The sequence below is a fragment of the Saccopteryx bilineata genome, chromosome 2 (assembly GCF_036850765.1).
Source record: "Saccopteryx bilineata isolate mSacBil1 chromosome 2, mSacBil1_pri_phased_curated, whole genome shotgun sequence".
Classification (NCBI taxonomy): Eukaryota; Metazoa; Chordata; class Mammalia; order Chiroptera; family Emballonuridae; genus Saccopteryx; species Saccopteryx bilineata.
In genome coordinates this window covers 219,604,410-219,616,825 of record NC_089491.1, presented here as the reverse complement: position 1 = coordinate 219,616,825, position 12,416 = coordinate 219,604,410, and the positions used below count along the sequence as shown (strand labels likewise).

The 12,416-nt window shown below is 49.7% G+C and overlaps 1 protein-coding gene across 4 annotated transcripts in view; it reads left to right on the top strand.

Moving 5' to 3' along the window:
• The window catches only part of ADARB1 (adenosine deaminase RNA specific B1), a 129,954-nt gene extending 117,800 nt beyond the window's left edge, over positions 1–12,154 (top strand). For 3 of the 4 annotated variants that reach the window (XM_066259198.1, XM_066259196.1, XM_066259197.1), the window contains 2 exons: positions 7,563–7,741; positions 8,551–12,154. In XM_066259198.1, coding sequence (XP_066115295.1) covers positions 7,563–7,741; positions 8,551–8,730 — 359 coding nt within the window. In that variant the 3' untranslated portion in view covers positions 8,731–12,154. The remainder of the gene's footprint in view (positions 1–7,562; positions 7,742–8,550) is intronic. The other variant, XM_066259199.1, reaches the window with a different exon arrangement.
• The last annotated feature ends 262 nt before the right edge of the window (positions 12,155–12,416 follow it).

Below are 12,416 nucleotides of genomic sequence, written 5' to 3'. Positions count from 1 at the left end.
GCGGCAGCCCAGATGTGGCTCCTCCACATCTGTCTGATAAGTCTGTATTCAAGCACTGCCTCTGCGTAGAGATAAACAGATGCTGTGGAAATTACACGCATCAGCTGCCTGAGATGGCTGGGCTGGGCATCAGGAATGGGTCACTGTGACAGATGGCCACCACAGAGCCAGCCCGTGTGGGTGGCCGCTTGCCCTGGCCCTGCCCCCCCCCAGCTTGCCTTTTGGAAGTTGGTCATGTAACGCACCGTGCCCATAAGTCCGTGTGTCGGGGGTGTCCTTCACGTGCCCTGTACACCTGTTGTTACTGGTTTGTTTGTTGTTTTTCTTTTAGTTAGAGTTTCAGTAGCTAGCAGCAAAGTGAACAAGAGCTTTTGAATTCAAGGGTCCTACCTTCTCAGTTCACCCTTCCTGTAAAGGACACAGTGAAGGTATTTTTATCTTGTTGACTCTATCATTTTACTTATTTTTTTTGTTAAGCCCAGGACTAAAACCATAACCCTGCACTAACCGCGTGTCCCTGGTGTGCGTGTGGTCCAGCTGGAGGCACGTCACTAACCAGACCTAAGCCGTGCGGGGGTTACTGGGCAGCATGGCTCTCAGAGCATGTGAGTTACGTACAGATGGACAAACACTGAGGTTGTCTCAGATCAAACTTTACAGCTCCCTAACCTCAACCATTATTTTATTAAAGGAAAAGAATAGAGTCTGATAAAACTTGATTGCGGGAAAGTTGGAACTAGCATCTGCACCCACGGGGCGTCCTGGAAGCACGAAGTGTCAGTGTTGCGTCATGTGGTGTCTCGCGAGTCAGAAAGCAGTGTGCATGCAAAAGCTTTCTTTAATTTCGGCCATCACTTGTCTCTTAGATTCACAGACACTTAACACAGTGTGTGTGAAATCCATGGTGCACAGGAGCCATTCCACATAGTTGTTAATTGCTGTCTTGACGTGCGCTAAGCGACGTCTCAGCCCTGATGGAAGTCTGAGAAGATGGGACCGTCTTGCTCAGGCACTGAAATGAGCGCCCACTTGTAAGTCAGGTTATTTTTATCGCATCAGATGTGCATGCAGGCATGGAGGGCAATAGAGAGATACTGAAGATAGCGGCCTTTGCAAGGTGAGACCTTAAAGTTGTCGATGCGCTCCACATGTTTGTTAAAAACATGAAATAACAGAAGAATCTTTTTGTTCTCCTGTCCCCAGTGTCACCTTGAACCCCAAAGCCTAAAGCTCCTAAAGTGGTTTGGGCCTCCCCAAGCCTACCCAGCAGGCAGCTGGAGTCCTGCCTCCTTGGCAGTGTCTGCCTCAGTTTCTCCCTCTCCTAGTGACGAGGACACACAGGTGGCCTCCATGATTCTTCTGGATGAGTGTGAGAGTTCTGTGAAGTACAGGGACAACACGCAAGTTTCAGGAAGCAGGATGTTTGTCAAATGCTGGGCCCATGGGCAGCAGCAGCATTCCGCATCAGTCTATATTGGAACACAAACTGTTTGGCGTATTTTATTTGGGTAACTGCTTTATTTTGGAAATAGTGGTGTTTTGCTGTTGATTTTCCATGAAGAGAGCTCAAATTGGTGCAGGCATAGTTTTGGAGAAGACACCTGAGACAGGGCACTCCCGCGGGGTCCACAGGGGATGGCGCAGCAGGACCCAGCCTGCGAGGGCCGCACAGGGACTGCCCGGAGTGTAGAATCCACTGTTGCCACAGACAGAGGGAATCTGGGGGGGGGGGGGGTTCTGACATCTCAGATGTGGGAGGTGACACTCCTGTAGCCAGCACCCTGGGGCTGTTCCCCTCAGCCCCAGTGCTGTGCCTGAGCCTTGTGAATGTGCGTGTGCTGCAGTTTAGGCCATGCTGGTCGTGCTGGTTTCCTGCACATTTCATCACAGAGATCACATCATGTTAAAAAGGGAATGATGTACCATGGCGCCCAGAAGATTGTAGCGTCCTGAGGGATAAAAATGGATGTAAATTCAGCCCAGAGGATAACTAAATCAACTAAAATAAGATTACCGCCTGACCTGTGGTGGCGCAGTGGATAAAGTGTCGACCTGGAATGCTGAGGTCGCCGGTTCAAAACCCTGGGCTTGCCTGGTCAAGGCACATATGGGAGTTGATGCTTCCTGCTCCTCCCCTCTTCTCTCTCTCTCTCCCTCTCCTCCTTCTCTCCTCTCTAAAATGAATAAAAGTCTTAAAATAAATAAATAAAAATATTTTAAAAAAAAGATTACCTAAAAACCAAATCAAATAAGATACACCTTTAATTTTTAAAAAAAATGGATGATGGACTATTTTTTTAAATGCTGTCTAGATTAAAGTAAGAAGAATTTCATTTTATTTCAACATAAAAAGCGTATGTGACTCAGAGGATCTCAGCGGCGAGCTGTGAGCACTCGGGACTCCCTCTTGTGCTTCTTAGAAGTGAAAGCATCTGGAGTCTCCCGTGTCTGCTCTGCAGGCTACTCCTAAACCTGGCGCCTGTCCGTGTCCATCGGCCCCCTGAGCCTGCTTCTCGACTGGCCCAGTCAGGGCCTGAAGAGAACTGCAGAAGAAAGACCAGTGGTCTTAACTGTCCCAGGGCAGGATTGCAGGGCCTGGTAACAGGCAGGCTACCCTGGGGCCTCAGAGGGAGACTCCCTCAGCGCTGGTTTTACTGCCATTGTTGTCACAAAACAACCCATAAGGCAGCTGGGCAGCAAGTCCTCATGAGTTCAGTCTGAGCTGGGGGCTCTGGGGAGATGGGCAGGAGTCAGAGGACCCAGGCAGGAGGGGATGCCACTGGTGTACCAGGGAGAAGGCTGCACGCCCCTGCCAGGGGGAAGCTGTGCCACCGTGTAAAGTAGTTGGTGAAACAGCTGACGCTTGTACCAGTATAGCAAAGCCTTAAATGAGAGAGAGAGAGAGAACACAAGTATGAATGAGGATGGGAGAGAGTGTGTATTTTCCAGGCAGGAGCAGGCCCCCGAATGACAGTGATCCTTTTTCCCCAGCCCCAGTACCGTGAGTTAGGAGTGGCCATGCCAGTGGTAAGTCCAGGAGTGTAGTCACCCCCACCCCCACCCCCACTCCTCTGAATGCTTCCACCTGGACGATCACGTCTCCAAGTTGGAGAGATTTTTCTCCTGTTTCTGTTTCGTGCTGTTGCTTCTGTGCCTTGCTCTCTGAACATCTCGGTCCACTTTCTCCTGTCACATGCCATTCTTTCCATCTGCCCTGGTCTCTGAGGGACCCTGACTGGGCATTCTGCTCAAAGGGATGAGTTGTTGCACATGTTCAAGGCCTTAGCCAGTGTTCAAGGCCCACCTGGCATGTGTCACAGCCATACACTTCCGTCCCCTCCTGCCCATCATCTCTGTTCTGTGAGAATGCTCCATCTGGGCTGTCACATCTCTTTCTGTGTCCAAGAGGAAGACTTTTTGATGATGAGAACTCTCTAGAAAAGAGTTTCCTGAGAGGACTTGAGCCTCTTTGACTAGAACGAAGCTGGAGAGGATGGCCAGTGTTATGGACAGGTTTCGCGGAATCTGTGTAACAGATTGAGCCAAATGACCTTAAAGTGCCTTTAAGCTTCAGATTCTACCATAAGTGTTTGCCTGTTTGTTTGTTTTTTAATGTTCTGTATGTGAAATAGTTATTTGTTTTATTGACAACTCTTTTGATGATTTCTCAGAAATACCAGTTGTTATACTGAGTGTTGTCTGAAAACCATGTCCAGGGCAGACACACTCCTTCCAGTCACTGAACTAGACTCTTGGTTACATCTCTCTGTGAATGTACCCCCAGTATCGGAGCAGTGGCCCGCCATCACCCCTCACCACTGGACAGGCTGAGCCACAGACCTGCAGGGCTCATGCAAGTTCACCCCACTGCTCAGCAGCCCCTGGATCCCGAACCCCTGCCTGACTGCACCTCCTACAAGGACACACACGCTGTGTCTGTGTCTTTCCTGAGCTCCACTACACAGGCAGGTGGGACAGCTCACTGTCTGTGATGATCCCCGTCACAACAGCTGGTCTCCTCCCTTCTGCATCCAAAGTTATAATTCCCCTCTCTTGTCACCACCCCCAGGAGTATTGTCAACCAGGTGGGGGCTTTCAACTAGAGGCACCCCATCCTGTGTTGTCTTGGGAATACAGTCTGAGTGGAAGTTCGGCCTGATCCCCTGTTTCCACATGATATGGGTGCTCCTCCACACCAGGTGGCCAGCAGCACACATGTCACTTTCTGGACCAGAGACTCAGGCTCCTTCCCAACATGTATTTAAAACCCCAGAATTTCAACTATGAAGGAAGTCTTATTTGGCCCTCTGTGTAATAGGCACAGCTGTGGGTGTTGGGATGTAACAGAAGACACATCCTCCTCACAGAGCCCACGTTCTCATGAGAGGAGGGGAAGCGAGCCAACAAAACACAAGTAACTCAGAGCAGAAAGATGCACAACACAAGAAGAGTCGAGAGGTGTACAGCATTAGTCTGACACACCCAGATCTGTCCAGCAGAAGGAAAACGGAAGACATAATAGAAGAAAACATCTCCATGCTGAGAGAGCCACGAGCACTGAGACAGAGACGGAGTGCCAAGTGCTGAGCAGAATTAATTTTAAAAAGATCCACTCCTGCCTGACCAGGTGGTGGCGCAGTGGATAGAGCGTCAGACTAGGATGCGGAAGGACCCAGGTTCGAGACCCCGAGGTCGCCAGCTTCAGCGCGGGCTCATCTGGCTTGAGCAAAGAGCTCACCAGCTTAGACCCAAGGTCGCTGGCTCCAGCAGGGGGTTACTCGGTCTGCTGAAGGCCCGCGGTCAAGGCACATGTGAAAAAGCAATCAATGAACAACTAAGAAGTCGCAACGTGCAACGAGAAACTGATGATTGATGCTTCTCATCTCTCTCCGTTCCTGTCTGTCTGTCCCTGTCTATCTCTGCCTCTGTAAAAAAAAAAAAAAAAAAAAAAGATCCACTCCTAACCTGACCAGGCTGTGCCTCAGTGGATAGAGCCTTGGACTGGGATGCTGAGGACCCAGGTTTGATACTCCGCGGTCGCCAGCTTGAGCGCGGGCTCATCTGGTTTGAGCAAAAGCTCACCAGCTTGGACCCAAGGTCACTGGCTCGAGCAAGGGGTTACTCAGTCTGCCGAAGGCCCACGGTCAAGGCACATATGAGAAAGCAATCAATGAACAACTAAGGTGTCGCAATGTGCAAGAAAAAACTAATGATTGATGCTTCTCACCTCTCCATTCCTGTCTGTCTATCCCTGTCTGTCACTCTCTCTGACTCTCTCTCTCTCTGTAAAAAAAAAAAAAAGAAGAAGATCCACTCCTAGAACATCTTCATGAGATTGAGAAGATGACACTCACCAGTGCCCCAGGAGCCAGACTGAATGATGAAATGACTCCCAGTTCTGAGGGTAAAATATGTCTATCATAGAATTTTTAATCCAATCAAATATTAGGCATTTTGATGAAATAATAATGTTAAGATATTCAAGGATTCAGAGGATCTATCTCTACTGTATATTTTCGGAGGAAAAAAAGTCAGGATACTCGAACAAAACGAAGCAGACATCTAAGAAAGAACACCATGGGATCCGAGGAGAAATAAATACCTTATAAACCAGCAGTGTGATGACAAGATAACCCAGCAGCAAGCCTGTAACAGTTCTGATAACAGTTCTGATTAGAGCAGAGCATCATGCAGAGCTCGAAAGAGGATGTCTTTCAGAAGAAAGTGAGTATATTTTTACAAATAACCTGAGAAGCCAAATGGTCTCTACTAGGTGAAAGAACATGCTTCTTTTATGAACAACAGAAAACAAGAAAACAGAAATTCCAGGAAACCCAAAAGCCTGTTCAGGAAAGAAGTGGTTCGGATATAAACCACAGAAAACTAAGGTCTGTGATGGTCCGTTTTTTGCATCATCTTGACTGGCCGAGAGCGCCCAAAGGACATGTTCTTTTTGGGGGCGTCAGGGAGAGTGTTTGCAGATAAGGGTAGCATTTGATGGGTAGAGTCGGAAAAGCAAACTGCCTCCCCAGTGTGGTGCTCACCCACATTAGATCCACGGAGGCCTGCATACAAGTTCATCCCTTTTTCCCACCACCCTGATGGAGCTGGGATGGCTCACCTCACCTTTGCCTGTTGGCTGGTACGCACACTGTCGGACCCTGGTTCTCTGCCTTCGGACTCAGACAGAGCTACACCAACAGCTGCCCTGGGTCTCCAGCTTGCAGATAGCAGGTCATGGGACTTCTCAGCCTCCGTAACCTTGGGAGCCAATCCCTCCTCATAACTCTCCACCTACCCCACTGTTCTGTCTCACTGGGGACCCTGCCTGGCACAGGTGTGATTTAGAGCAGTTGCTGGATAGAAACTCCATTTGAAGTTGGGCCCACAGTGGTCTCCTTTCAGTAACATACTTGATAACAAATTAACACTTTTTTCTCTCATCTGTCACACTGCTCTGCTCTGCAGTCCATCACATGGTCACTGTCATGAGTAATTGAATCCAAACTCATTACTTGTCCCAGTTACTTTGACTACACTGCACTAAAACTAAACACTGGCTACAAATGGAGAGTATAAAACTCGGCCACATGGAATTTGGACTTGTCAGTAACTCGAAGACCAGAGAGGAAACCAGACAAAGCTGGTTTCTTAGAATGCACACGTCAGCAATGACAAATGGGGCCACTGGTACACTTAGCTAGCAGAGTCATGGCCTTGAGTGGATGAGTGAAAATAAATTAATAAAGCATTAGTCCCAGAAATTGTTGAAATGTGGTAAGAAGACATGTTAAGAAGTTGTTTTCTGGCCCTGGGCAGGTAGCTCAGTTGGTTAAAGTATCACCCTGATACACCAAGGTTGTGGATTCAATCCCTGGTCAGTGCACATACAAGACTCAACCAGTGAATGCATAGATAAATGGGACAACAAATCGATGTTTTTTTTTTCTCTCTCTCTCTCTCCCTTTGTCTCTAAAATCAATAAATTTAAAAAAATTTTTTTAAGAAGTTGATTCTTGCCTAGCCTGTGGTGGTGCAGTGGATAAGGAGTCGACCTGGAATGCTGAGGTCACCGGTTCGAAACCCTGGGCTTGCCTGGTCAAGGCACATGTGGGAGTTGATGCTCCCTGCTCCTCTCCCCTTCTCTCTCTCTCTCTTTTACTCTCTCTCTCCTCTCTAAAAAGAATAAATAAAATCTTTAAAAAAAAAAAAAAAGAAGTTGGTTCTTGTGTCTTGGGTACAGGGCGTGCGAGGCAGGATGGCCTTGGCATCGGGGCCTGGGTGTAATACACTGAGAAGGGGCCCCGTATGACTCTGAGACACTGAGCTAAGAAGTGGCTTGCCACCTGAGCACACACTGCCCAGCTTACCAGCTCTGCAGCTCGAGTGGTTGGAAGTGCTATGAAGTCATGATTATAAGTTCTGTGGACCTTCTGCCTGCCGCCCAGCAGACATTGCATTTCTGGGCAGCAGGAGGTAGCACTGAATGTGTGTGAGCCCGCCTGGTCCCACTCACCTGTCATCCAGGGCTCCGTGTCACCTTGCCTGTCTCTCCCTTCCAGGCATCAGCAATGCAGAAGCGCGGCAGCCAGGGAAGGCACCCAACTTCAGCGTCAACTGGACGGTGGGCGACTCGACCATTGAGGTCATCAACGCCACGACGGGCAAGGACGAGCTGGGCCGAGCGTCGCGCCTGTGTAAGCACGCATTGTACTGTCGCTGGATGCGTGTGCACGGCAAGGTACTGAGGCGCCCCTGTGGCGATGCCCACCCCATTCCCCACCGCTTGTCCAACCTGTTTCAGCCCTGCCACTGTCCACACAACCCCTCCAAACCTGTTCCTGCTGGTGGTGTCCAGCCCAGAGTCTGGCCCCGGCTCTTTAGACAGAAAGCAGCTCAGCCCCAGAGGCAGCTTCCCCTCCCCGGCCCTCCTGCCAGGAACCTGTCACCTCAGATGGGCACCCAGGAAGACAGGCATTGCTGGGCTCGTTTAAACCCGCCAGGGAAGGGTTTTAGACCTTTTTCTATAGTAGTAGCCGCAAGGCCCTCTTTTCCCCTACTCAGACCTTATATAGTAAATCAGAATATTACTAGTTTTCTCTGATTTGTGAGTCAAGTCAGTAATGTTTGTTTATTATGAACCTGGCATTGAACTTGAAGTGGAGAAATAAACAAGTTGCAGGAGCTCACCCGTGAGGTAGTCAGCAGGGGTGGGGGTGGTCCACTGATCAAATGTACATCACACAGTGGTTTCTAAATAGCTACAATGTTCAAAGTGGACATTTGCATCAACTGTGGGTGAACAGAAGCACTGCCTTTATCCACAAGGCGGCTCCTTGGGGTGGGTACATGGGCCGCTGAGGGTGCCCGGCTGTGTTCCTGGGAGGACAGTCCCTCTGTGGGAGGCACCTCACTTGGTGGCCCCACCCTCAGAAGCCAGCACACTGCTCAACACCACTTCTTTTTAACATCTTGCATTTTAGCTTCTACTCCTACCTCTTAAAAGATTGTACTTGGTTTTTTTTGTGTTCTTTTTTTATCTTCACACAGGTTCCCTCCAACTTAATGCGCTCCAAGATCACCAAACCCAACATGTACCATGAGTCCAAACTGGTGGCAAGGGAATACCAGGTGGCCAAGGCCTGCCTGTTCCGGGCGTTCATCAAGGCGGGGCTGGGCGCCTGGGTGGAGAAGCCCACCGAGCAGGACCAGTTCTCTCTCACACCCTGACCACCGGTGGGGATGTGGAGGTGCCCAGGGTCCAGCGCTGTCCCCAGAACCTCCCATCTGGATTGGGGCAGGCACACAGCTGGGGGTGGGGGTGGCGGGGGCAGAGCCGGTGCTGACCTCCAGGACCTGTGCGGCACCATCTCTCTGTTCAGTTACCCAGTGACCGCTTTCAACCTCAGTTTACGATAGAAATTGAGTTCTACTGAGTAGGGCTTCCTTAAGCTTAGGGAATAGCAATTAGTTCATGTGAAATTCTTGAATAAATAATTTATTCAGAGCTAGGAACATGATTTATAATATAAGTAATTATGTCAGGTCACTCTTATGCCAGATTATTTTAATTGCAGAAGAAGTATTTCTCTATGGAGGACATGAGACGCTAGAGGTAGGAGGTAGTAACCTAAAGAACGTCCCCATGTCCACACTTCCCACCACCTAGCTCCCCACAGGCGGGTACCCTAGTAATCAGCTACGAACGTGGCCATTCATTTCAGTTTTAAAAACTTTTAGGGACTAGCAGGAGTGCATTGGGGCTGCCACATGGTAACCAGCTAGACCTCGCACCCTCTTCTGAGCCTGTCAGACGTGAACGACCATCCAGAGGTCTTCATGGGACAGAAAGAGAATTAAGTTTCGTAGTTACTCATTTTGGAAAACACCACTTACGGCATATTTTTAGATTATTCTTTACAGCTTTTTCAAAGACGTGTTTGAAAAATAAGTATTCAGGCTGAAAGCTGGCAACACAGCAGGCCGCGGGCATAGTCACGGCAGGGAAGGGGTGCTGCTGGCATCTGGGGGGACCCAGGGACTCTGCTCAACACCCTACAGCACAAAGGACGGCCCAGGGCAGACTGAGGCAGGGGCTGGCCTGGGCACCCCCACCCGTGTCAGAGGCCTGCACCAGCTGCCTGTTCCTTCCACTCAGGGTCAGTGTGGAGCAGGCGAAGGAAGCGCTTTCTAGCCTTGGTCGATTCATGGTTCTGGAGGATCCTGTGGGAGCCAGGGGGAGAGGTGGGGCATGGCCACCCCACAGTGCAGTCCAGGCATCAACACCTGTGTGTCTTCTAGCTGTGTACCCCATGTCCTTGTCTTCACGGGCGCAGAGCATGGAGCCCACAGTGGCCATGTCCCGTGGGAGGCGTCCTGGGTGGCAGGTCACACATTGCTGGGACTCGGCAGGTTCAGAGATAGTGTCGCCCACACCAGCCTTCTCTCGTGTCAGGTGGTTGCTCCTCCTGAGCCACTCAGAGGGTGGCGCAGGCCCCCACCGTCGCGGAGTCTGGTCTGATTACAGCACCCTGGGATTCTCTTTCCACGTCCCAGGAAAGGTGTCTGGTGGTGCTGGCCCATCCCCACAGCAGGCTCTTCCACACCCCAAGAACATGGTGGGAGGTCCTGCGTTTTTATTCTTCTCACTATAAATGCTATTTTTTCTAATGGAGGTGGGGAAATGGACTTAGTTTTTAAAAGAGATGTGGATTTTGATGACAAAGCCCAATGGTAATACATTCCATAGACATGTACTGTCCCCTGCGTCCTGCCTTCCTTTCTGTCAGATGATGGTTAAAGCAGTCGTGAGCCTCCCTCCTGCTCAGGTGAAAAAACGCCTTACTGTGTGTGGTCCCACTGGACCCTGAGCTGTGCACCTTTCCTGAGCTGGGCATGTGCAACCAGCCAGGGGGGCAGGCCCAGTGCAGGGCTCAGTCCTGAGAGCACCCAGGCCTGGCCCGAGGTTGCTGGGGAGGAAGGTGGGAGGTCAGGAGGCCTGCACAGCCCCTGCCCCTGGGTCAGGATGGTGAAACCACTCACCTGTGAACAGGAAAGGAAGAAAGGCTGATCCACTCCTGCATGAGACAGAGCAGGAAGCTGAGTACTTTAGACTGTCCCTCCTGAGCTCACTGTGCATTAGATACACAACTGTTTCCTGAAGGTGGTAATTTGCATCCAATGTCCTCAGTCTGGACTTTAGAGGCTCCACAGAAACGTTGACACAGCCAAGGACTTGTGGTTTTTGTTTTGTTTTTTAAAAAAAAAATGTTAAGTTTTGAGGACTCATGACCACGGGGTCAGGAGGGTTTCTCTTCTGTTTTGTTAGCCAAATATGAAGCTTTAGTTCTTCAAGAACACTGATCACTGTCCAGTCCAGGCCGCTGGGCAGCCGTCCTATTGGCAGGAAGGCTGAGTTGAAGAGAAGTCTCAGGTGGGGTGGCACGTTTGTGGCATGAGCCAGAGCTCCTCCAGGTTGGGCCAAGGCCGCGAGTGGTCATCCTAGCCGTGTTGCTCAGCCCTAATCACCTGCTCAGGGTCAGCTTTCACCTCTTCTCAGCAAGGGACACCAAAGAACTGCGATTTTGAGTCTGGGTCTTCATTTAACTTTTCATTGTGTTCTCCTATTGTGGAGATTTTTATTGTAATCAAAAACAATTATGTTAAAATGTTCACGCCAACATCTCACCAAGTATTAATTTCTCTGGAACTTATTTTTATTCAAACAATTCCATTGATCTCCAGACTGTAGAATCATTTTGTAAAAACAGTGCTTCTTGTACAGTAATTTCAAGTAGTTACACTGAGGAGCCATGGGTCTGGCCCCCTCAAAGTGCAGGTCTGAGGAGGGGGCTCGGGAGAGCAGAGGCTGCATGCCCCTTCCCTCACAAAAACAAAAAATACAACAACGACGGATCTTCTCATTTCTAAAATATTTACACCAAAATGTGAGGTCTGCCCCAGCCATAAATTCAATCCAGCAAGAGAAATAAAAATCAGCTAGCTTTTTCATCTCTAAATTCTATGAAATCTCTCAAAAGAAGTCTTTTTACCATCCCAGCTGTATAAAGGGGAAGGGCAGAGTACTTGTGGTCATGTGTGTTCAGTTCTGTGTGTCGTGATCCCTGGTGTGTCCTGTGAACACCTCTCCCTGCACACAGCACACACTATATCCACATGACAGGAGGGTGGGGAGGGACAGGGTCTGACTTGGCAACGCCTACTGCACTACACTTCCCTGTTCATTGTTTGGAGGGACAAGTCCCCAGCCCCAAGAACACCTGTCGGCCAGCGTGGGCTGGTGGTGCATGAGAAACTGGGGGTGTCCTTCTGGGCGTGACCAGGAATAGCTAAAGGCACAACCTGTGGAATGTTCGTGAAGTGAGCCATGAAAGCTGTTGGCTTCTCCAGACTTTGGGTTGTCTTCTTTTAATTTGAATTTAGAATTTGGATACTTCCTATTAATGTAATTCAGCCAAAAAACCATCGCTAAGACACACTCCTCAGTGTTTTTGTATGTATATTGATGTATATACCACACGGTACCACCCGCATGAGCTCCTCGCGCACCAAGACAAGTGGGACTGAGCATGAGACGCTATCACATAGACAAAGGATTTGCGTGTCCTTAATAAAACAAAGCGTTTCACTACCACAGTGTTGCTGGGAGTTTCTCTCCTTCTTGGTCCCTTCCTTGGCCTGCTGACAGGTCGTGTCTGGGGTCAGTACTCATGAGCACCGGTTGGAAGGTGTGAGTGGGTGCCGGCTCGGAGCTGTGGCTGCTGTCTGATCTAGTCAGCTGTGCTGTGCCCTGCACCTCTCCATTTGGGAACAGGCTGTCGGGTCCCCTTCCCCCTTCTAATTTTTGGCTATTTCTTCATCTTACTGAGCATGTTAGCAGCTCCCACAAATAAGGT